Genomic DNA, 25674 nt, shown 5'->3' with positions numbered 1-25674 from the left:
TGACAGAGAAAAGACTCTCAATGTGGGGCGGGAATAGTGACCCTGAGCTTTTTTTTTAACATCAGAGACTTTAACCCAACTCTTGACATCAAGCGAAGCAACCCCAAAATCCATGCTTCCCGAGTCATCGAACTGTATTAATTCCCGTCCCACTTCAAGCTCGGAACTCCCTGGGATCCCCACAGCCAAAGACACTGGGAAAAGGAAAAGAGGCCTTACTAAAGAACATCCCCCTAATATTTCAAAGAGGCCACAGCGGTGCCTTTTGAGAAAGCCTAAAGTTGGTCACCGAGATCTTTCGATTAATGTAGCATTGTCGTCTGATAATGGGGGTGAAAAGTGGGATAAGCTTTGTGACAAACTCTGTGATAAACTGTCTTTGCTATTGCAACCAATAACATTACGTTTGGCTTCCATAGAGTGCATGTTGCAGGATTAAGCATCCAATAAACTCGTTAGGTTGGGGGACGAAGATGTTATGACACAATCAAATCCAACTCCAATTGAAAACCTCACTGGAACCCACCAGGTTATTGGTGCACAAATAACACCTCACCAGGCACAAAGGATGCTAGACCCACAACTCCATCCCGGCACAATTAACACAAGTCACAGACCAAGTAATACTCAAAACGTAGGCACCATCAAGGGGAGAGTAACTGAATCTAGCTATGGTAGTGCCACAATGCTCTAATTTACGTACGGAAGATAGTGACAGTTGTTCAGGGTGAAGCCTACTGGGACCTGGGAGGTCGATTCAGTATGCGGATATCATGCGGAGAGAAAGTAAAAATAATTACATAAATGTACCCCCTGCTACATGCCCATATGTTTTAATAATGCTTAACGTCCCGGTTCTAAGAGAAAATCAACAAGAAACTACCGGTCAACTCGTAGATAAAGCACGGTATTGGATAACGAAGTTCACTAGAGCTGGCCCCCTTATACAGGTCCACCTGATCATGACTAGGAGAATCCCGTGGGTGGGATCATCTGTAAAAATAATTGAGGGTAATTGCATCATCGTTAATTTCGATAATCCTTGCTTACTGGGCGACCTGTTAAATCAATTACCATCAGCTCCCTCCCTAAACTCTCAAATTTATGTTGTTCTGTTAGGTTAGTTCTTTAAACCACCGTGTTCAGATTTGCCGATATCCTACAGGCCACCAGGTAGGGTCATGGGAAATCCTTTTAGACCGCCAGTGAATGAGAGCCTATGTATTCCAATCAGAAACAGATTCTCCATATTAGAGAGTATGGATTGACTCAGTCATGCCTCGTTTTCTACAATTAAGGTAAACCAGGGTGATCATAAAAGAAGACACTCCAGAACAGAACTTACAAGACATATTGATACAGAGCTGATAAAAAAGAGATCTGACCCACTTTTGTGTGAGATATGCCCTAATCAGATAGGCTCTTATCAAATAGAGGAAGATTCAACAAGAACAGATGAAAATGAGCCAACACTCATAACGTGGAATATAGCTGGTTATAAAAATAAAAGGGACAACATCGAATGGAAAGAGGAACTGAAAAACTGACATATAATATGTTTGTAGGAAACATGAGTGGAGGATAATATATACATAATGGCTTTCGCTCCTTCCATACCCCAGCATTGCCATCAATAAGGGGAAGAGCAAAGGGAGGCATCTTAACCCTGAATTCAAATACTATAGATTTTAAAATACTGTCTTTCTGGAATAACTCCCCTTATCCCCACATACTAATTGCAAAGGGACACAACAAGAGACTTTCTGTTAATACATTTCTATATTAACTTTGTGAATTCAGTCTCTGTGGTAGAGGAGCTTTGTAGAATTTTGGAGGACTTGATCTATAATCACCCCAAACCCTTATTAATCCTCTGGGTAGTTGATTTTAACGCCAGTAGCTGCCCTAAAGATGAGCCATGACTGTGCGGGGTAACGGATCATAATGGCAGGGCAATCTGCCATTTCAATCATGTAGGTTCTGGTAATGCCCTAAATAAACTACTGATCTTGTGGCAGCACGAAATCACAAACTATTTTAAAGTAGGTACTGGTGAGCTGGACCCCACTTTCTACAGGGCTGGGACATGTTCCTCTATTGACTACATAATTTCCTCTGACACTTTTAGCGGCACCTCAAAAAAATAAGGTTAAGATGTCTCATCTTTGTGACCAGGCTTTATTGAGCTATGGTTTTCCACAGAAAGATGGTAAAATATGCCCCGAAACCAACTCTACAAATTAAGAAAGGGTACACCCTAAGATGGGATAAAGTGGACATAAATACCCTGCTAAAAGAGATTGTAATGGAAAATAAATATGGGGTTTTGATATGTCTAGATCCTCAAGCAAACGAACAGCAGGTGATCGAGGCGTTTGGAAAGATTCTGGAATGCAATTGACTATATTTAATGCCCCCCCCAAAAAAGGAAAAAAATCCTGTGCTATTAATAGGTGGTTCAATAAGAATTGCTCCCTTGCAGCAGCAAATCTTAGAAAAGCACTAAAATCACACCAAGAACCGGAAACTTAATTATAGAGTGCAGGAGGGCATATATAAGACTCAATGAACTTAAGGCAGAAGCTTGGGAGAATCTAACCTAAGCATCAATTACCAGGGATAGTAAAGCCTTTTGGAAGGTAGTTAATTCACCCTTCCTGCAAGAACATGGAGGTCCATCACTAGACACATACATAGGTGAAGAATCCTAGGTAACTCCCTTTCAGTCAATCTTTAAATATAAGGGAATGTCGTGTGAGGGACTAACCGGTCTAGATCAAGGGGAAATACCGAAGTTGCCTTTTGAAATGAAAGGAATAGTATTGGCCCTCTCTCAGTCCTCTGCTATGAAGGCGGCTGGACCACATGGGGTCCCGTTAGACCTCTTTCTTGCAAATAGAACCTTATGGGCCCCCCTTCTAACAATTGTATTCAATGAAATTAGCAAAATAGGCCTCCTGCCCTCCTGGAAGAAATCAGTCATCATCCCGATATACAAGAAGGGGGATGGGTCAAACCCAACTAACTACCGTCCGATCTTCCTAATAGACAGACCAGCAAAATTATTGGGAAGACTTCTGTTAAATCGATTAGAGGAGTGGGCAGAGGATAAAAACATCTTAGCTACGGTTCAATATGGCTTCCGAAAGGGCAGGGAGAGCCTCGATCAGTGCCTAAATTTAACCCTGATAGTGTCAAAATATGTAATTGCTCCAGTGTGTAGCTCCACATGTCCTTAATGGACCTTTCAGCAGCATTTGACCCTGTGGCCCACTATAAACTATGGTCCAATTTGGAGGCCATGGGAGTGAACGCAGGGATAATTTTATTTATTAAACAATTATATATGCAGGCAGTAGTAATGGTAAGTTTTGGAAAGTAGGGGGAGTGCACCTGGACTTTTAATATTCAGAAAGAAGTAAGGCAGGGTTGTGTCCTAGCCCCATTTCTCTTCTCACTGTACACAAACCGATTAAATATGGTGTTGAGAGAGAAAAGTAAGGATGTTAACCATATAACCTCTATAAAGCTTCCTATTCTGCTGTATACAGATGACGCAGTATTGTTGGCTAGAACATCGGTGGCCTTACAGAATAGCATCACAACATTCATCTTTTATGGCAGAATTAGATCTGCAAGTGAACAAAACAAAGACCTTTGTTCTGTCAGTTGGCGGGGACAAGCAAAAACGGAGAACGTTTTATATAGAGGGCAAAGCACAGATCGGGTGGGCAAATTTGCCTATCTTCGCAGCCTATTCGATTCCAAACTAAAGTGGTCTGAGATGGTGTCAAACAGGGCAAATTTTAGGATTAAAGCATAGGTGCGTTATTTAAATTTGCAAAAAGTATGGGTAGTAAACTAATTGAAGAATTTATTAAAATGCATACAGCAAAATCAATCACCATAGCCACATATGGGGCCGCAATTTGGGGAACCGCATACATAGAAGAGCTGCAAGTCATTGAGGAGAAGTTCGCTACAAGGCTTTTGTCAATTCCAGGTACCTGCAGCAATTATATTTGCCTATAAGGAATTGGGGCTGCCTTACATAAGCGATACGATCAAAATGGCCCCGCTACTGCTGAGGCTTTAAGTCTGGAAAAGGCATCCGTCCGTCTTAACCAGCACATCATAAGTGACATCATGAAACTTGATCGTGCTGAAACTATTCCTTGGTTAATGTATGTAAGACAGACACTTACTTCCATGGGCCTGGAGGATTTATATAAAAATCCTAGCAGCTGTGATTCGTACCCCAAGTCAAGAGCGAAAGAGCTCTCTTTATATAGAAAAGTGAACAGATAGGGAGAGGAATACATTAAAAAGCACAGTAATTACTTACCTGGCCTCACCTCCTGTGTTACGCGGTAGTTCCTCTTATCTTTCTTTTGTTGTGAATCCCCAGCACCGTTATTTGCTGACAAGATTAAGATTAAACTACGTTCCTCTGACGTTGGGCTTCCCAGAAAATACACATTCACTAAACCATTTACCAGTATGTCTGTGCGACGCCTTATCTAGACAAACTACTTCACACTTTTTTTTCTGTGCCTTATATGTGACGGAGAGGAAAAAGTTTATTGTCCCGCTATTGCCCTTAAGCTCACCTTGTGTAATCACTCCTCGGCTGTTTTAGTTCTGTTACAGTTAGATACACCTTTTGTTTGTTTTAAGATGGCGTTCGTTTTACAAGCTGTTCTATAAACTAGGAAGACTGTTAATATAAAGTTACTGTGATTTAATCGACATCAGCTAATGATGGCCTAATTGTGTGGGTCATAAAAGGAGATATACGTTCATCTTCCCCCTGCTCCTACACAATATTTGAATGTCCAAATGCGTAGATTAAAGGCTAATTAGCCCTATTGGTAAGGGTTGGCATTCTGATTTGATAAAATGTGGTCATCTTTACCATATTGTTTTTTAGTAATGTATTAATAGTTTGCAGTGAATTTTATGTACTTTTATGCACTTTTAATGTGAAATAAATGTAATATTGATTGAAGATTGGTTGATGTTTTCTTCAAAACTATGACATTGTGTGCTGCCAGGAACACATTGGCTGCTGACCCGATCACTAGTAATGAATATAAGTCATATTTCTCCCAAGGCACTAAATCACCTGTTGGAAGGGGCAAAGGAGTTTGGCCATTTTTGTTTCATGTGCTCTCAAAATCCTTTCGGTGAAAGTTATAGCATCAATACCATGCTACCAGATTTTGATATTACAAGTGAGACATTTGTTAAAACTGATCCTTGTAAATTATTATTTTAATTTTTTCACTTTACTACCTGTGGACATTGTACATGAATTGCGGACGCTATTGTTAAACTGTGTGGAAAAACAACGGAACAGTGTTAATTCAATTAGTGGGCAGGGTATTTAAATATTACCAAGTGCCCTTATAGTGGGAAAAGCATCTGCGGATACACAAATCTACAAGTGGATGCCATGAACCATTTTAAACACTCAGTTTATGGCGAATCCCTAAACCAGTTAATTTTAATACATAATCTGATTTGTGCCTCACACTATTACAATCAGAGCAATTCAAGTTATCAAACGTTCACAGGGAGAGGAAAAGGGAGCATTATAGATTTCATCCTCCTAACAGCTGACCTTGCAGATCATCTTTTGCAGTATGAGGTGTGCCAGCTTCCATTTAGTGATCACAATACCTTTTCTTTACGTTTTGAGTTTAGTCTGTCAGCAGAGAGAATGGCAATCAATAGGATCCCCGAAATTACACAATAAGTAAAGGGTACGAATCAACTGGAGGAATATAAATCCAGATACGTTTTTAAATAATTTGACAAGTAAGGCCATTGCTGATATTACAAACTGTCTTTCCCAGTACATTGCCCCATAAACGATTTTGGAGGGCTTATACAAAAGATCAATTTTGTGCCATCTGAATTGTATACAACCAAACCAGCGAAACCAGTTACCACCTGGTTTAGTCCTAATTGCACAGCAGCTCTGAAAACTGTAAAATACTCCCTCAATAAAGTTCCCCGAAATTTAGAGGACATTAGGGCAGCCAGGAAAAGCTATAGGATAACATTAGAAAAAATGAGACCGCAGATTAGAACTAAGGCCTGGGATGACCTAGAAAAGGCAGCTGACTGAATATATTATTTTGGGAGGTTGTAAACCGACCTGTTGTTACTGATAATCCCCTAAACGGCATAGAGTCACATCCTTGAACAGGACTGGTTTAACTAATTCTCAACAGTTTTTAATTTAGATCAAGAGAGAATTGCCCATGATAAGATGACAAGGCCTGACCAGCAGCTAATAAAGTAGGAATGGCTAGTTGATCTTATAAACCTTCCTTCTGTCACTGCAGCCATTCAGACTGCAGTGAATGTTAAGGCCCCAAGCCCTGATGGGGTCCCAGCAGATCTTTGTAAGCATAATATTGACTTCTGGGCTCCTCTATAGATGAATGTCTTGAGGGCAGCAGTACGGGGTAATTTGAGTCCTGGAGTGTGGCTATAATTATCCCAATCTTTAACAAGCATTTGCAAAGCAATAGGTCTCGCATTAGGAAAGTGTGAGCTATTGGTATTGTAAATGACACATTTTTTAAATATGTGTTGGCTTTGAAAATATATAAATAGCATTGTTATTCACAAAGCCAATAGCTTACACTTTCCTAATGCGAGTCCTATTGGCTATGGCATTGCTTATTGGTAGCAAGCAAGGACAGTGCTGTTGTGGTGCTGAGTGATGATGTGGTTGGGCTGAGTGATGTGGTGGTGTCCCAGAGTGATGTGGTGGTGTCCCAGAGTGATGTGGTGGTGTCCCCGAGTGATGTGGTGGTGTCCCCGAGTGATGTGGTGGTGTCCCCGAGTGATGTGGTGGTGTCCCCGAGTGATGTGGTGGTGTCCCCGAGTGATGTGGTGGTGTCCCCGAGTGATGTGGTGGTGTCCCCGAGTGATGTGGTGGTATCCCCGAGTGATGTGGTGGTGTCCCTGAGTGATGTGGTGGTGTCCCAGAGTGATGTGGTGGTGTCCCAGAGTGATGTGGCTGTGTCCCAGAGTGATGTGGTGGTGTCCCAGAGTGATGTGGCGGTGTGAGGGTGTGTGGGGGTGTGAGGGTGAGAGGGTTGTGAGGGTGAGGGGTGTGAGGGTGTGAGGTTGTGAGGGTGTGTGAGGGTGGGTGAGGGTGTGAGAGGGTGAGGGGGTTTGAGGGTGAGGGTGACGGGGTGAGGGTGATGGGGAGCGGCAGCCTTTGAGGTCCGGTGCAAAGGCACAGACAAATGGTGGTGCGCGATGTGCACGCGCGGGGGGGGGGGTGCGGGAGAGCAGCCGCCTTTAAAGTCTGATGCCGAGGCACAGACAAATGGTGGTGTGTTATGTGGCTGGCTCTGTGCACGCGCATAGATCACATGAACTGTATGCGATCCACAGCCGTTTTGGTACACTGTTCTTTTCCGCTTACTATAATCTCGCCGGAGCAATGCGCAGGCGCATTGGCTCAGGCGAGACCTAAAAAGGGTGACTGGAATTCCCCAGCCTGCTACCGCCCAATATCACTCATAGATAGTACAGCCAAGATCTTTGGGTGGGTTGTTTTAGAAAAACTAGAGGACTGGGCAGACTCCGCCTCCTTTTTTTCACCTTTACAATATAGTTTCCGACCACGTTTAGGGCTGATAGAACAAGCTCTAAACTACAATCTTATTTAGGGAAAGTATGTCAAAACCAGGAGAGGTGCCCTTTATATGGCATTTATGGACCTCTCCTGTGCTTTTGATCTAGTTGACAGGGAGAACCTGTGGATTTTAATGGAACAGGTGGGTGTGGATTCCTTACTGCTGGATCTAATTAAGCGTATGCATTGTGATACAACTATTAAAGTACGCTACACATTGAATGGGGATAATACAAAATCAATAAGGGCGAACAAAGGAGTGAGGCAGGGATGTATTATGGCTCTGTTCCTGTTTTTCTTTTTTATTAATTCTCTCAATAATTTTTTAGGGGACTGTAGTAAAGTCATTCTGCAAATCGGTTCTCGCCTATTGCCAGTTCTCTTGTATAAGAATAATGCAGTTCTTCTGGGGCTAACGGCAAATGGTCTACAAAACATATTAAAGGATTTTAATGATTTTATGAATAATTTAAATCTTAAGGTAAATCACCACAAATCTTTTATAAGGAGTTGTGGCACCAAAAGTATGAAGACTAAGCATTTCAATATTGGAGGAACCCCAAAAGAAAAGGTATCTACTTTTAATTATCTAGGCCTCCTGATTGATACTAACGGCTCCTGGGATAGTTTGATTTACCAAAGATCACAAAAAATTAAAGTAGCTGGGGATGCGATCTTGAGGTTTTCCAACAGAATTGGGGCACAAACCGATCAGGAAGAGGATTCAGCTGTGTCAAAGTCATGTGCTCATCTCTTGGCTCCTATGGGGCAGGAGTGTGGGGTTAGACAGGTGCAAGGAAGCTACAGATAGTAGAAAATACGTTTTTATGCAGACTTTTAGCATTATCTAAAACTACCCCAAATGTTATTACACATGCAGAATTAGGGATGAGATTGTTAGAAGATTCGTTTCGTATAGAACGGTCCTTTATTATTATGGGTCAAAATATGGAGCACTCATCTGGATGGTTTTTCTAGGGAAGTTTTGAGGGACTGTTTGAACCTTGACAACATGAACGGCATTCCATGGATCACCTATGTAAAAAAGGATTTTTACAACCTAGGTCTAAGTGACCTCTTTAATTCCCCAAAAGGCTTAAGCCCCCAGACAAAAGTAAGGGTTAAAGAGATGTTTACTTACCATAGAAAAGAAATCAAAATTGAAAAGTCTCTTACCTCCAGTGCTACCATCAGTTAAATGCAGATTTATATTGCTTCTGGAACCGACTCTTACCTATCCTGGATAAGCCACCCACAGTACAGATTTTACCTGACAAGGCTACAATTAAATCAAACTCAGCATTAGTGGCCTTCCCTTCTGCTGGTTAGTGGGTTAACCTGGATATGCAGTGTCCGTGTGATGCCGGTTCCACCTAGTCTACTGCGCACTTTGTGCGGTTTTGCACATTGTACGGCTTGATAAGAGCCCCATTTCTACACCCAGCTCTTTTGCACAGACACTTTAGCTCATACAAAGAGGGATTCATCCCTGGCTACCCCAGAAATTTGCTATGTAACACTTAGTCACACAATTGCTGATATGAAAAGCAGGTAATCTTATGTAATGGAAGTGTGTTACTGTGATTTTAGATTTAAAAAACAACTTTTTTTAAATGATTGTACTGGCTGCTTTCTTTTTATAATTGATTATGAATCTTGTATTTATCATATGCGCTTTTAGGATCAGTACATGGTTGAATAAAGATTTTCTTGATTGATTGATTAAACAATTCCACAAAAGATTTTACAGCCCAACCAGACATCTTCAAACAATGGGAAATTCCAGAACACTTATTGTTATTTTATGCTTTAAAACTGAGCAACAGGATACGCTTTTTCTTTTCATTGGATGGCTTCTTCATGGTACAATATTGAATTGGCATTAATGGGCATACTTTTGACGTTTTGTTTCCTTGAATGATCCCATGAGCTGTAATCATGCAAAATGATGTGCGCTAGAAAAGCAAAGCTGTTGCGTTATAACTAGTGCAGATAATGGGGATCATGCAGTCAGGTGGATTGCAAGAACAGGGAGATTTTAATGTGGATAAATGTAATATTACTTTACGAGATCATCTAATCTTTCAAACTCCAGCGGTTGTGTGAACCAAGGAGCCTACTGTGGGATTTGGACTAAGTGCCAATCTCAGTGATAAAGAAAATGTCACAACACTGACTAGAGAAACTATTCCAAATGTTAACAATTTCGTACATGTAGATTTTGAATTGTACACACACATACACACCAAGAATCAAGGATATTAATGTGAAGAAATATGAGGTTGCGTTATGAAGAACTACAAACAGACCAACATTGCATTTGTCCCCTACCAACACAATTTCATGACTTTTGCTCTCATGATCCATTCTGATTTCACTCTTTATAGTATTATCTTTTTTCAACAAACTTCATAATCTTGTATACTTTTCCTTTAGTGCTTCCAGTGAACCTGGTTACTCAAGTGCTGTATGATAATATTTGTTAACTTTTCCCATGTCGATGGTGCAAAACTCAACAACCTCAGGAAGACGCAAGCAAATTGCACCTAATGAGCCATCTTACCTGCTTATTGATCATTTGAAAACATTTAGATATAACCAGTAATGTCATAAAAGAAGCAAAATGTGTTTTTTAAATAAAACCATAAAAAAGAAAAAAGCATTACCTTCTTAGGGAGAGCAGAATTAAGTCGAAAACTATCAGCAGAACCGGGGCGAGAAAGGTAGCCGAGTGACAGAAGCTTTTCAAATTGTCGTATGTCCTTCTTTAGTTTTTCCCTCCGCTGCTGGTCACTGTCTTGAAAACCCCAAAGGAAAATGCAGTTTAATTATGCGGTCACAACATTCCTTAAAAAATATTCTTTTCACATGCAAAGAGGTGATGCATTGAGAGTCTTACTCAAACACACAAACATCAATAGTAGCTATGCTGAGTGCACAACTTGTCTTCATTTATATTCGGCTATGCCCATACAGTACAAACAGGCATGCTCCAGGGACACTCATCAAATGTAAATTATTGTAATATTCTGCTCATGTATGTGATTTTTGTGAATCCTTGCACGGTTTACTTTTTGTCATATGTTTATGTGTTGTTAGTATGATTTGCACTTTTTTTATTGTTTTCTTTTTCCATGCCCGCCTTTATGCCCTTTTTGTTTATTTTGCTTCTCAATCTCAGGATCTAATACACAAAGTGACACTATGTTTTTATAATTTTAACATATTTAATATTAGGAACCTCACGATTAAAATGCAGCTGCAGAACTGAACGCTCCCACAAAATCAGTTGCTTTGATCTGTCATAAGTTCACAGAACTACATTTGAGAAAATAAGATTTCACAAGGGAAGACAGTGCTGGAAACTACAATGTACTCTAAAGCAGCTCGTTTGAAATAGTTTCTTGCATAACTGAAATTCATCAAACATATTGATATATGTAAATCAAGAACAAGTTCAAGTGGTACAATGGGTGTTTTTCTCTTACAAAAGTCGACACGGTTACACCAACAAAGTACACAGGGGCTGATTCAAAAAGGTACATTTACACATTCATGTATGTTTACGATTGTCTGCTATTCACAAAGGGATTTAAAAGTAGTACCTTTATGAGTGTGGAGTCTTCGAACATAAAAACATAGGTCTTTTTATGTGCGGGGACTCAAAACTTGTAAAGATACTACTTATAAATCCCTTTGTGAATAGCAATCGTAAACGTACATAAAAGTGTAAGTTCACCTTTGTGAATCAGGCCCAAAGTGGGTTTGAGCTGAAAGATTTGTAAAATAACGTTCTTGGTGGAAGGCAGAGAGGGCTTTGAGTTTGGGGAATGGGAGGTGTTGAGGGGGGACTGCAGTTCCATGGTGGAAGGAAGAAAATGCTGAAGTGGTACTCTGGCTCCTTGGAACCGATCTCACAATCCAGGAGCCTGGACACTATTCACAGTCATTGCTTACTCTAACCTGTGGCAAGTGGAGAACACATTAGGATAATGGGGAAAATATCACTATCTCTTGGCTCCATCTTTAAATGTTTCAATGAACACTGCTGGCATGCTAGACCAAGTTTCTCCTCTAAGCCCTTGTATGGCAGCAATCTACCGGTTTTGTGGAGCAATGAATCTTCATACCAAGTGGAAGGGCATGTAGTCCTACTTATCAGAACCACTGGTGCTGTCCCTCCCAACCCCAGTTTAGACTAACTTCTTCATATGCTATGTTCGTATATTTCATAAGGCATAGGAGTAGAGTCTGCCCTTTCCTACAGGTCACCTATGTAGTCAACAAGACACCATTTATCATACAAATGCTGACTTTATTCAAAACACAAGTTACAAAAGCTATAGGTGACAACTTATTAAGTTGTAGACATTAATGAAACACATTAATGTGCTGTGCAGTTACATTAACACATCTCTGTAGGATGGTAAAGGGAAGGCAGCTTTTAAGTGTACAAGAAAGATTTGGTGGGATTTATGGAAGGAAGGTTCCACCTACAAAGAAAAGAAATCCCAGTGCTTGCTCCACCGCTGAAAATTATGTAGTTGACCATGGTGCAAAGTTAAAAGGTTGCACAAAGGACCCATTGGTGAATCTCAGTACTCAGTTGGTAGTAGGGCAGCACTTTTGTCCCCATAATACCAGGAGCAGTAGCGGGAAGGCAGAACGATTCACAAACATTTGGAGTAAATCTGGCTATTTACGCACTGCCAGTGGTGTTTGTTCCCAGACTTATAGATCTAGTTGAATCTTAAGCCAGTTGTCAACCAGACTGCAACCTGTGCCTTCTACACCCAGTTGTTTTGAAATCCCCATATTTGGAATTGGCATATGCAAGCCTGGAATCAACATTGAATTCAATGACCGGGTCCAATAATAGTCCAAAAGCATTTTCTTTTAGCAATGTTTTAAAGCATTGCTATAAAATAACTTTAAAATAAATTGGACATTTGTAGGAGGCACCCACACATGAAATGTGCTGTTAGCCAAAACCATGTAGAAAAAAATCTATGTGCAGAAATGCTTTCAAGAAGAGTCATAGTTCTTTAAAGTGTGAAATCAATTTAAAAATCATAATACTCAGCTGTTGGGACGGAGAAGTCCTCTGCATGGTAATGGATATGTACCCCTGCCCTCCGAATGCAATGGGAGGGCAATCGTGAAGTGAGCTGTGTATATCGCTGTATTGATTGTGCCAGAGCCAGTGTACAGCTAGACTCGGCGACCTTGCATGACAAGAAGGGCCAAGAATGGCCACAGTGGAGGGACTGCCATGTGGAGTCAGCAGCAGCCCCTGCGCGGTGAAGAACAGACAACCCCGTATGCCAGGAGGTGTCACAGTTATGGCATATGCATCTTGCCCATGTACAGCAGAGGTATGGTGACCCCGTATGCCAGAAGGGGTCATTGGAACTAGCAAGAATTGTGACCTGACCGGGTGTGCCACCGGGGGAGTGAGCCTGTTGTGGGATTGCCACAGGCACCTACATTAGAAAGCAGGACCAGCATAAGAAACTTCGCATCACCTTCTGCCATCAAGAGAGGGGTGGAAAGATGTACCCGTGAGAAACCTCCGGATGCTGGGGGAGCGCTACTGCATGTGAGGAATTTAAGGATCGCTGAAATCAGCCCACCTGGGCTGCATGCAATGGACTGACCTTAATCATCCGCTGTCACTTCGGTGCCTGCAATGGGAAGCACTCAGGAACTCCGGACGCTTTGATTTTATAGGTGCGAGTAAGACTGAAGTTGGACCAGTCTGCCCAGGGGGAACTTGCTTGCTAGATAGCGCTGGAACACTTTTGACTTTGATACGGACTCAGAGTGGACTCTTGAGACTCGGTCTACTAGTGGGGCTTAACCTGGATGTTGCCTATGAATAAATGAATGAATAACTAAATGAATGAATTACTAAAGCACGCAGCTACTAGGAGTGTCCTGGCGCTAAGGCAGATGGCCAAAAAAGGAGAATATCAACCACCCTACAGTTTGAACAAGTATGTTTTCAGTTGCTTTTGAAATATGTTTTTCTCTGGGATACATCTAAGTAGAAGAGGGAGATTGTTCTAGTACCCGGCTGCCAAAAAAGGGCAGGTGGAACCGCCCAACTTCTTCTGTTTAGTGTAAAGAATAGCCAGTAATCGGGCTGACTGAACGCAAAGTCTTTTTGGACAGTATTCGAAAATCCTGTTGGACAGGAATTTAGGACCAGCCTTATAAAAGGTTGAATGAGCCACAGTCAGCACTTTAAAAATGATCATTTTTTAGGTCTCGCCTGACCCAGCGCATGCGCGATCTGGCAAGACTTTTAGTAAGTGGGTTTTCAAAGTGCTACCCACACCACAGGCTGCTGGCCTCCAGCTTGCTTGCGTTCAAGAGGGTGTGCACATGCACAGCTGGTATCTGGGTTTCTGTAATGGCTCCTCTGCTCGCATTCCCCCTCCCTTCTCATCAGCTTCCTTCATGCTACTCTTCACTCCCCCCTCCCTTCTCGTCAGCTTCCTTCATGCTCCTCTGCACTCCCCCCTCCTTTCTTGACAGCTCCTTCATGCTCCTCTGCACTTCCCCCTCCCTTCTCATCTGCTTCCTTAATGCTCCTCTGCACTACCCCCTCCCTTCTCGTCAGCTTTATTCAGGCTCCTCTGCTCGCACTCCCCCCTCCCTCTCTGTTTCCGTCAGTTTCATTTTTGCGGACAGTATTTGAACTATTATAGTACACTGATTATGAGGGGGTTTAAGAAATCCTCAGTGAATGATCTTTCAATAGTCACAAAATGTGATCTCCCGCGACAGCATCAAGGTCTAATGTTGTATCAGCTCACTTTTTGTGACGTCACCAATGAGCTCGTGTAGCATATATATTGTGTTCCTCATTGTTTGAATGAGTGGCAGGTGAGATTACATGGATATTTACAAATATGTTCCAAATGTTATGTATTTTGTACAGATATGCGTTTTAATCGTTTGGCACAATAACAGAGTAAAATTTTAGTTGTGCAAAGCTTCCTTTAAAGATTTACACTAAACTGCTCATTTTAATCGCACTGTTCAAAGGTTTAATGAATGCTCATAATGTGACTCTATCGCTCTATAAACTTCCTTTTGTTGACCTGGGCCTCATTGTTTCCACGAGTACATTAGGGCATCGCGAAAGGAAGTGAGCTGCAAAGGTTAAAGCACAGGGGCGGCCTCCGGAATCATGAGTTCAAGACCTGCTTCCGGAATGACTCACTCAATAATGTACAAAATGTGTTTCTCTTTTTTGTGTGGGGCAGGCAACAAGGAGGGAGTTTGGAGGTGGACGGAACAACAGATGGAGCATAATATGACTTCCTTTAAGGATTAGGTAATACTCGGGATAGCTAGAGTCGCAACTCTGCAGTACGAACTTTAAGGGCAACAATTACTATATCCAAGAGGGTCCCTGGATCCTAGCGTTGTAACTAGATTGGAGTTACTTATGTATTTCTTCTAGTTTACTCCTGAACCCATGGCTAATACAAGACTGACTGACAGCGGCGCCTTTGTGAGTCAGGTCCACTCTTTTTAATTTGGTTTAGATTCACCAAACAAGAGAATATAACCCCATTGACAAGCTGCAAATCGTTGAGCTATGAAATTTTCTTTTTGGTTTCAGAACAAGCATTGGCGTAGCCAATAGGTCTCGCCTTTGGGACCTCATTAGTGCTTAGCCGTGCAACAGTTGTTGCACCAAGGATATTGTGCTGCATAACTAAATACTTATAAGGTCCCAAAAGCGAGACCTATTGGCTACGCCAATGCTTGTTTCACTGGTAGCCATTGCAATTGGTTACAGTATTGAGAATCGAGGCATGTTTGGGAAGTTTAATAAAAAAATTAATTATTTTATTCTGCATCATTTGCCGTTGCTTTTTTAAGTAGTTCTGAAGCCAAATGTAAAAAATGTTAGTGTAGTCCAGTCTGGAGAGGATCAATGCCTGGGCAAGCAGTTAATATATGTTTTTTAACATCCTGAGTAACCAGCAAGAGGTTTTAACCACTGCTGAGATCTGAAATTTGAAAGATAGATGTGCATCAACGTACACTCCTAGGCACCTAGAATCTCCGTGGGCGTGGGGGGGTGCAACTAATTGGTCAGTCCCCTGACCATCTGGGCATGGGCTTGGCACCAAACAACAAAACCTCAGTTTTCTGTGGGTTACATAATACACAGTTGGGTTTAAGCCACCCCATCACTGCTACCATGCAAGCTGCAAATGTGGACTTTGCTTCCAACGCCTTGTTGTCATAAGTCCTCAGAAGCTGAGTGGCAGACTGCATAAGAAACCATTTACACATCAAATGATACATTAGTTATGCTAGCGGCATAAATATTAATTATTAAAAAGTGTGCGGCTCAGGGCCGAGCCCTGAGGGACTCCACACTTAAGAATCTTCACTTCAGAGAAAAACGACTTAAGCCACAAGGCTGTTTATTCTGGTCCAGAAAAGGAACCCAGCCAGGCTAGGGCAGTCCCCTCAGCTCCAATAATGCCAAAGCATTGTAACAGGATCTCATGGGGTGTCGTATCAAGCCAGATTTGCATTTATAAAAAAAATATTCAATTCTTCTACAGTATAAGAGTGGATCTGCAACAGTTAACCCTGAGCAGGGGACATTATTTGATTTAGAGCATCACCTGTTGGCTCACTGCCCTTTGTATTTAAAAGATCGCCCTGTATTTTAAAAGATTTTTCCCTGGAGAACATACTTGGGCCTTATTTTGAGTTTGGCAATGGACTGCCAAACCCATGGTGGCGGGAGGTGGGGGGGGTGAGGGGGGCTATCGCCGCACAAGTGGTCCAACCGCCCAATAACAAGTTGGGCAGTCAGGCTGCCATGGGACTGCTGCTGCCGCCAGAGATCTGCTATCACTTGTGGTCTTGCAGGAGTCGGAGTCCCCTAACATACTGGCAGTGCTGCTGTGGCACCGACAAGGATATTAGGAGTTTCCCCACCACCACAGTTTTCATGGCGGTGAGCACGCCATAAAAGTGTGGCCGTGAGGCAACAAAGGCCCCCCTGGTGCCTCTGCACCAGGGGAGGCATGCGGGGGGCACATTGTGTGCCCCCCTGTCTGCATGCACCCCCAGTTCCCGCACCCATGCCCCACAGGAACGTGCAATGGCGTTCCCATTTTGGTGCCCTGCTAAGGGTTGCATATGAGCCCTAGCACTGCACCACCGTGGGCCAGTCACCGCAGGACCGCCCGACCTGGATTCCTATGGCTTTGCCGGGGTGGCAACAGGGAGCTGCCACACCAAGAAAGTCATAATAAGGCCCTCAGCCTTGTGCATAAGGATGCATTTGTCTCAAGCGGGGGTGCAATTACTTTTGGATCCGTAAAATCAGACACAATTTTGAAAATGTATTTTGCGTTATTGTTCGCTTCACTACCCAAGTTGCAACTAAGAATCTTGCAAGCTTCCGATTATTATGGTAAGTGCTCAAGGCAGCTTTACCCTGGGTTTTGTCTATTTCAGAATAGTGTTTTTTCCATTGATGTTCTAATTTCTTACAGTACTCTCTTTCTCCTGATAATTTGTTACTGAGCCAGCGGGCAGAGGGTCGGTGTCTTATAGTCCTTAAGCGGTGGCAACCGTGTTAGTGGCCTCTATAAGCCAATTGTTCACCGTCACCTTTTCTGACACAATGTTACTGGTTATTGCAGGTTAAGTAGATGCCAATATCTCCTTCAACAAGGATTTATCAACCTTGTTCTAGTCTCAGTTCCCAGGGGATGGACCCACTCTTGTCTTACTCTTGGGAGAGGACCAGGGCCAGGAGAAAGGTACTAGTAAATGGCCTGATCATTTGACCTCCCTGGGGCTTGGAAGAGCTATTGAGGTATTGGAAAATATTGCGCAGATGTCATAGATAAATCAACAGCCACAAGCGTATCAGACGGATTCAGAACTAAGCTATCAGAAGGGATGTCCATCTGAGTGTTGAAATCGTCCAGGATTGTAAAGCTTGCATATTCATTTTTTTATGTGTGAGTGCGTGAGCGATGGAGTTAGTAAAGTCTCACGCATAACCTGGAGTTTATAAAGCAAGACCCTCACAAAGCAGTGGGAGGAGGGTGAAATGCAAAAACTTAGGGCTTTTGCACCTACCAGTTCTTTGACTTGGAAAGTGGAGCATTTCAGTGTCTTTCTAAATGCTATGGTTACCCTACCACCCCGCATGTGCTCTCTAAGTGTAAACACGCATAGTTTGGAGGGAGGGCCAATTGCAAGTCTGGCAAGAATCTTCACTTAGAAAGGTTTTGGCCATAAACAGGGTATCTATTTGCTCATCATCAATCAGGTTATAGATGCCCATCCTCTCCCGAACTCCTAAATTTAAAGGGTGACGGGGAAGTTTGCAAAAGAGGCAATTAACAGGGCCCTCGCAGTTCAGTAATACAGGGTTACAAAAGTTCCTAATAATGGTTCTTATGTCATGTAACTCAGCAGAAGTGTAGGTGATATAGGGTCTTACCTCTGGTATGCAACCAGCATTAAGGCTGGCGCTGACCACGATCGGGACGCGGACGGGCACTGGCGGGCTTAAGGCACGCCTCCGCTGTGCATCTGTGCTGGGGCCATCATTATATAGGTGCTTAATCTGTGGGAACCTGGTACACTAGAGTGCTGCCAAGCAAAATGGCACCTCTTTGGTCCCAGTGCCCCATCCTCTTACCGCTACCTCATCAGAGCCGCAACAACGCAACAGTGCAAAATAGCAAGTATTTAAAACAGTATATTTTTAAAAACAATGTTCCTCCCACTTTGCAGCAAGTACTTCAGATTCATTCCGGATAGTGGAGCTGAAACAATTTTTACCTGCTTAGTAAAAATTACTTCAGATTCATTCAGGATAGTGGAGCTAAAACAATTTTCCCCCACTTAGCAGCAGGTAGTTCAGATTCAATCAGGACAGTGGAGATTACCTCTAATTGTGGCTGAGTGCCTATGGTAAACTGGGAATAACTGCTATAGCTAGTGCAAGGAGGGAGTGGGGCACAGGGAACTGCCTACAAAACACTAAAGTCCCAACATTAGTTGTTTGTGAATGTCCTATTTCTCTTTGTGCTGATAACGGTAAAAATACAATACTTCTTTTATCATAAAAGTGAGTATTTGGCTGGGCAAAAATGTATTGATTCTACTGCGCATATGTTGAGTTCTGAGCCTGTATTCTCCCCCCTGTATCCACCTCCACCCGAGGGATCCTTGGACTGCGTGACTCACGCTACTACTGAGAGTCAAGTGCTATATTAGGTCAGGCTAGAGACATCAGAAGTAAAAGACCTCAACCCCCCCGGTTGGTCGCTGTAGCTCCTCCCTGCCTTGTAGCCCTCTGGAGAGGTTCTGACATCAGCATTTAAACAATCACAGGTTGGAAATGGTATACATCAGCTAGGTCCTCCCACCCATAGAGCATCAAAGGGTTAATAAAAAATTCTAAATTTACAAAACTACAAATATGTATTTTTTTAAACTATGGTGATGTAGTTCTATTCCTACCCTCCAGAGTCTTTCAAAATATAAAGGCTTTGGGCGATACAACGGTCTCAGGGCCCCAGCAGGTCACTTCCCAACTGTCCTGAGTGTTGCCAACTGCAAATGTTGCTCTAGCCATCAGGCACCAACGGGAGTTCCATTGGAATAGCTATCTTTAAGGCTACTTATGAAAATACGTCAACAATTGGCCAGGAATTGTGATCTTTTTGGATTGCAACTCACAAAACTTAGTCCAGTTTTTCACAAGATGATGCTAAACAATTTGCATTTGTATTTGTTTATATAGCGCTAGAATCGACCCCCGAATGGGGTATCTCTGGGCTTCAGCAGGACTGTAGAAAGATAGCAATGCATTCAGCAGTATCAGCAATGACAGAAGAGAAAAGTTTTGAGCATTTTCCTGAACTGCAAGTGTTCGGAGCACTGTCTTAAGTGAAGCGGAAGTTCATTCCATAGGAGCGGGCCGCAATAAGAGAGAGCTCTTCCACCTAGTCTGGCCCTTTTTATTCGTGGTACCACCAGAAGGTGCTTGGCACCTGAACGTAGGGATCTGGGAGGAATGTAAGGCAGGAATGTTTCAGCGATATAGGAGGGACCTAGATTGAACAGTGGCTTGTAAATGATACAGCACGTTTTAAACTTAATCCTTTGGCGGATAGGGAGCCAATGAAGTTCCGTAAGAAGGAGTAGTGAAGGGGTCCGAGGTGGAACATTGAGATCCAGCCGAGCCGCCGTGTTCTGCACCACACGCAGTCTGCTTAGCAGGGCATCATTTGCCGAGATCAGCAGACCATTACAGTAGTCCAGGCGGCTCAGGACCATTTCCTGGACTATGGTTTTCCGAGCAGAGTCAGGGAGAAGAGGGAAAACTCTACGCAGCATACTAATAACATGGAAGCAGGAGCCTGCTGTTTGATTAACATGTTCTTTCAGACTGAGATTGTGGTCAAGACGAATCCCCAGGTTTTTAACTGTACGTTTAAGGGAAGGGAGAGGGCCCAGATCCGTTGGCCACCAATTCGATGTCCATAGGAGGGGGGCTTCTCCCAGAAGCATGATCTCAGTTCATTCAAATCTACACATGAAATTCTGGGAAAGGTCTGTAACAGGAGGAGCAGATTTAGGTCCAAAATTGGCCTGACACCCCCAGTCTTTTTTGGGATAACATATTTACTGGCTTTTCTGTTTTTTGGCTCAAGCCTGACGGCAGCAGTCACTGGTCACTAGTTGGTCAGTCACCTTATGGCAATATAGTTTCCAGTCTAGAAATCAGAAGTGGGTGACCATTGGTATGCGATGCAGGGGAGAGGACCAGAAGGATACACCTTCAACAAGTTCCCTGGTCTACAGTCTCCGCATGTCATCCATAAATGATGTTACTACTAGTTGTGTACTTGTCTAAAACCTGCTAGCAGGTGCTTTTTAGGTCTCACCTGAGCCAGCGCGCATGCGCTGCCCTGCGAGACTTTTTGTAAGGGGCTTCAAAAATCTGACCACACGCTTGTGCGTGTGAACAGATTTGTGTCACAGACTATTGGCCTTTGCGCGCGTCTTTTTAGGAAAGACAGCACATAATTGGGCAAAGGCGGGTGCATGTCCCGCCTTTGCTCCGCCCACGGCCTAATGCTTGCGGTTACCCGCACGGGTGGCATCTGTTTTGAATTATCGTGCCCAGACATGGGCGCGATAATTGAAAACAGATCGCTCGCTGTGGCCCCCTCACGCGCACCACTCATTTAGGACTTGAGCCCTGAAAAAAGGTTTATGGTTTCGTTCTTAGAGCTGGACGCCTGCTTGGTCACAGGCCCGCTCTCTGTTCAGATTACTGACTGGGCCTTCTATTGACTTTAGATTTTCTCCTTTACGCGCATTATTTCGAGGTTCAATTTGTCTGATTTTTTCTCTCAGTGAATGCCTTTTATTCCAGTCACATTGATTATAATACAATAACGCTGCCTTGTTTATTTGAAAAAAGAAAGAGAAAGTTGCATTTATAGCTTGTCGGCTGTTAGCCATGTTCCCGGCAGGCATTTTAAAAAAAATTGAGTACTGATTACCTCTACTAAAGCAGGGTTCATTTGAGCACTGTGATAGATGGATTTAGGGAAAACCGAGCAAAGAACTGTTGCAGATATTGACAGCTTGGAATGGTGCAGTCCAATTTCTGGCAGCCTTCTAACACGGTTAACAGTAATACAATTTTTAAATAACTGAAGGATGAGTCATAAAGGGCAGCATCATCTTCCCATAAAAGTGCAAATCCATGGTGGCTTCCTAAACTGATAAAATGCATGGCGGGCTCTAAATGAGGCAGAGGAAGGAGTAAAGGATCCTACTGAACTGAGAAACCAACCCACCGCTATAAAATGAAAGTCTAAATACTGTCCTATATAAACTTGCCTTGTGGTCAGGCAGTGCTGTTTTTTCCGGACCCAGATAGCTGCTGTATTATTGTATTGCATTGTAATTGCATTTATATGGCGATTACCACCCCATACGAGGCGTTGAAGCGTTTTTTCGGCGAGTAGCATGTTACTCTGGAACCATAAAGGACTAGTGGTGAATTAGTAAATGGAAATATGAAAGTAATTTGAGTGGTGGACATGTTAGTTATTTGGATTGAGTAGGATAGTGGAGGGATAGAAGAGGGAAGGGTTTCCATTTATATTGCTCCATGCATACTTAACATAACATGACATCTTATCTGATAAACCTTTGTGCGGGTGATACTTTGTGCCTTGTTTTTTTTTTATTTTAATTTTTTTTAAATTTTTGGAAGACCTTTATTACAAGTCGTTAATCATACACAGCCATGTGCCTACAACCCTGGGGCCGGCTGCAAAGCAATAGACAGAATATATGGACTCATTGTACAATCATTACTAAACATTTCCATGTTAATTCCGGCATTATAATGCAGATCATGAGGTCTAGAGTTTTAACATTTTGTAGATTGTCAACTTCAAATACCTTAAGAAATAAAATTGAACTTAAAAAATGAGACTCTTACAAGCAACCTAGTTCAGTGGTAATGTAAAATTGTATCACGGTGTTTATAGACTCTTGGGACTAAATGACTCTCAACTCCCATAAAGTAGTTCTTACAACTGGTTCAATCCTCCTCGTCCGCATTCAGCGTCAGCAAGTAGTCCGAAAGAAAGCACCAAAAGCCCTTAGGCCTGACTTTTGCAGGCAATTCTTCTTCGTAGGTCTGTAGTTTGTCTCTACAGCTGGCCATATCTAGCAGCCATCTGGATGTTTTGGGCACTTGTTTACTGTGCCAGCATTGTGCAATCTGTCTCTTGGACAACAACAGCGCTAGCTATTGCACAAAATTTGCGCCGTGTAGCTCGGAGTTGCTGTATCACACCCAGCAGACAAGTGCGAATTGTACATTCTATCTCAACCCCGAGCATAGTTGACAGCGTATTGACCACTTCCAGCCAGTACTCATGCACCGCAGGACAGTACCAAGCCAGATGTGCAAACCCCGCCCTTTCTCCATTACATCGTTTACACCTGTCGGTGTCCTGTAGACCAAATTTGTACATGCGCTAAGGTGTGTAGTATGCCTGATGGATAAACGTATAATGAATAATTCTTAAATTACCATTCGGAGTAAGTATTTGTGTTAATGCACATGTTTGTTGCCATTCAATTTCAGATAGTGGTTCCTCAAGTACCCCGTCCCATCTTGCTTTGGCCCTGTCAGCGGTGTACAGTATCTCAGCCATTGCTGTGGTGTACAGTCTAGATACCAGATGAGACATATCCTGTGTGGTAATGATCAGCTGTAGTGTGTTCAGGCTATCAGGTTCAATGGGAAATGTTGGGTAGTGGGCCTGCATTGCACGTTTCAGCCTATAGTGCGCGAATTGAAACATGGGTGTTTTATTTTGGATATACTCCAGGTCTTCTGTGTTAACAAAGGAGCCCTCATGGAACATGTCACCCATTTTTCCAATACCTACTTGTTGCAGTAGTGACATGCCTACTTTTTCCCCTGTGACTGATAATGCTTGATGGAAAGGTAAAGGCATCGCAGGTGCGTACAATGGTGTCTTATGCGCTAATCGTCCCAATTTTCTCCAAGCCTTAAAGGTGGTGTCGACTGTGTTAATGTCCTGTGCATGTAGGGGCTGTCGGGTATGGGATAGGATCGATGTCAATGGTATTGGTGACGCATCTCCCTCCTCAATAGCAGTGTGTGTGAGATAAGGTACTTTGTGAAACCAATATGCGGCGTATTGCGCTTGAGCGCATAAGTAGTACAATAAAAAATCTGGCACTCCGAAGCCTCCCCTAATATACAGAAGTGTGAGTGTCCTAAGGTCTACACGTGCCTGTTTACCAGCCCATATAAGTCTTAGTACAAGTGTCTTTATTCGACGGAACACAGCTGCCGGTGGTTCAATAGGAATGTTATTAAAGAGGTACAATAGCTTAGGCAGTATGTTCATCTTTACGATCGCTATACGATCCGCTAACGATAGGGGTAGTTGTATCCAGCGTGTTATCTTATCTTCCAGTTTGACTATGACTGTGCCATAGTTTGATCTGATAACCACTTCGGGGTCTCTATGGTACAACACACCTAAATACCTGACAGGGTCCGACTGCCACTCCAAAGGGTAGTCAGTGTCCTGAGGGGTTGTCATGTCTGTCAGGGGTATGATGGAAGACTTGGACCAGTTTATGGCCAATCCTGAGTGGCCACCAAATTTGATGTATTCACGCAAGATTGGATTTAAATGTGTGTTGGGGTCACGGATATATAGCAGCATGTCATCTGCGTATAGAGAGATGTGCAGGGGTCTGGATGGGAACTGAAGCGCCGATTCTTTGTAATTCTGTCTTATTATGCAGGCTAAGGGTTCGAGTGCTAACGCGAATAACAGCGGTGAAAGCGGGCATCCCTGCCTGGTGCCACGCTGAATAGGAAATTAATCTGACACATAACCATTTATGCGTACTCTGGCACACGGTTTCGTGTATATGAGTGATACCCACTGTACAAATCGTTTGGGGAATCCCATTCTATGTAGAATAGTAATCAAATATTCCCATTCTATGGAGTCAAAGGCCATAGCGGCATCTAGCATAACCGCTACTGCTCTTGTCGATGGATGAAGATAATGTGAAAGGGCGAACAGCGATCTAGTGTTATGGGAAGTGGAACGTGTAGGGATAAACCCTGCCTGATCTGGTAGGACCAGCCTCGTCATTAGCGGTTTCAGACGCATGGCAAGTAACTTCGCTAGTATTTTAGAGTCTGTGTTAATAAGTGAAAGCGGCCTGTAGGAGTCGCACACCTCCGGATCTTTAGTAGGCTTGAGGAGTGCTATTATTGCCGCTTCACGCAATGTTGGGGGTAATTCTGACTGTTCGAACGCTGCTCCATACATTTCCACCATGTGTGGGCAAGGATGTCTACAAATCGTTTGTAAAGTTCATTAGTGTACCCATCAGGGCCTGGTGCTTTCCCATTTGGGAGAGATCCAATTACTTCAGTCACTTCTTCTACCGTGATGGGCGATGCTAACAGTTCCCTCTGTCCGTCTGAGAGCCAGCCTATTGCCACATTTTCTAGATAGCTAAAAGTGTCTTCCCCCTGATGCTATCGGTCGTGACCTGTATAGCTCCTCGTACCCTTCTAGAAAACATTTTAAGATGTCCGTAGCTTGTGTGTGGAGCGAACCATCATCCGTTTTAATACGCAGGACAGGTGTGTGCCCTTTGCCATCGCAAATTTTGGCCGCCAGCACACTTCCTGGCCTGCCCCCCTCCCCATACGATCTGGCTGAGTGTTTCTTATCTAAGTACTTAATTTCGTCGTCGACGAATGTCTGATGCTCTGAGTGTAGTGTTCTCAGTTCACCCAAAATGGCGATATCTTGGGTGGATTCGTAGGCTAATTCCACTGCCCTCATGCGTGTCTCACAACGTGTAATTTGTCTTCGGATATCTTTTAGAATACCTATCGTGGTGCTCATGCATACCCCCCGTACCGTGGCCTTAAATGCTTCCCATAATAGTCCCGGGTCCTTTACCATAGGTTCGTTTGTGAGGAAGTATTCTTTGATCGCTTTGTGGATGGTGTCTGCGTAAATCACGTCTGTGAGTGCGCTGGAATTAAATCTCCAGTGAAAAGGGGGTGTGATATAGTTCGGCAGTACAAGGGCCAATAACACAGGATTGTGGTCCGATAGAGTCCTGGGCAAGACCCTTATATCTCTTGACCACAACGCAATGCCGTCCGATCCCAGCCAGTAGTCTAAGCGTGACCAGCTATGATGGGCCGCGGAAACATGTGTGGCTCCCGGGGCTTCTGGGAATTTGTTCCTCCAAATGTCTGTCAGTAAAAGGTCTGAGAGCATGTGCTGAAGTTTGGCCCTGGCGTGCTTATGTGGTTCTAATGAGTGTGAGGAACGGTCCACCCCCTCCTCCATTGTAACGTTCCAGTCCCCCCCGCATATGATGTG

General features: G+C 43.2%; 1 protein-coding gene across 2 annotated transcripts in view; it reads right to left on the bottom strand.

The window, feature by feature from the left end:
- The window catches only part of SPATA7 (spermatogenesis associated 7), a 504965-nt gene that overhangs the window by 298956 nt on the left and 180335 nt on the right, over positions 1 to 25674 (bottom strand). For both annotated transcript variants that reach the window (XM_078660014.1, XM_078660015.1), the window contains one exon: positions 10330 to 10460. In XM_078660014.1, coding sequence (XP_078516140.1) covers positions 10330 to 10460 — 131 coding nt within the window. The remainder of the gene's footprint in view (positions 1 to 10329; positions 10461 to 25674) is intronic.

This window comes from Lissotriton helveticus, chromosome 9 (assembly GCF_964261635.1).
Source record: "Lissotriton helveticus chromosome 9, aLisHel1.1, whole genome shotgun sequence".
In the NCBI taxonomy this organism is placed as follows: domain Eukaryota; kingdom Metazoa; phylum Chordata; class Amphibia; order Caudata; family Salamandridae; genus Lissotriton; species Lissotriton helveticus.
The sequence above is the reverse complement of the archived record's forward strand: the minus strand, read 5'-3'. Positions and strand labels throughout refer to the sequence as shown.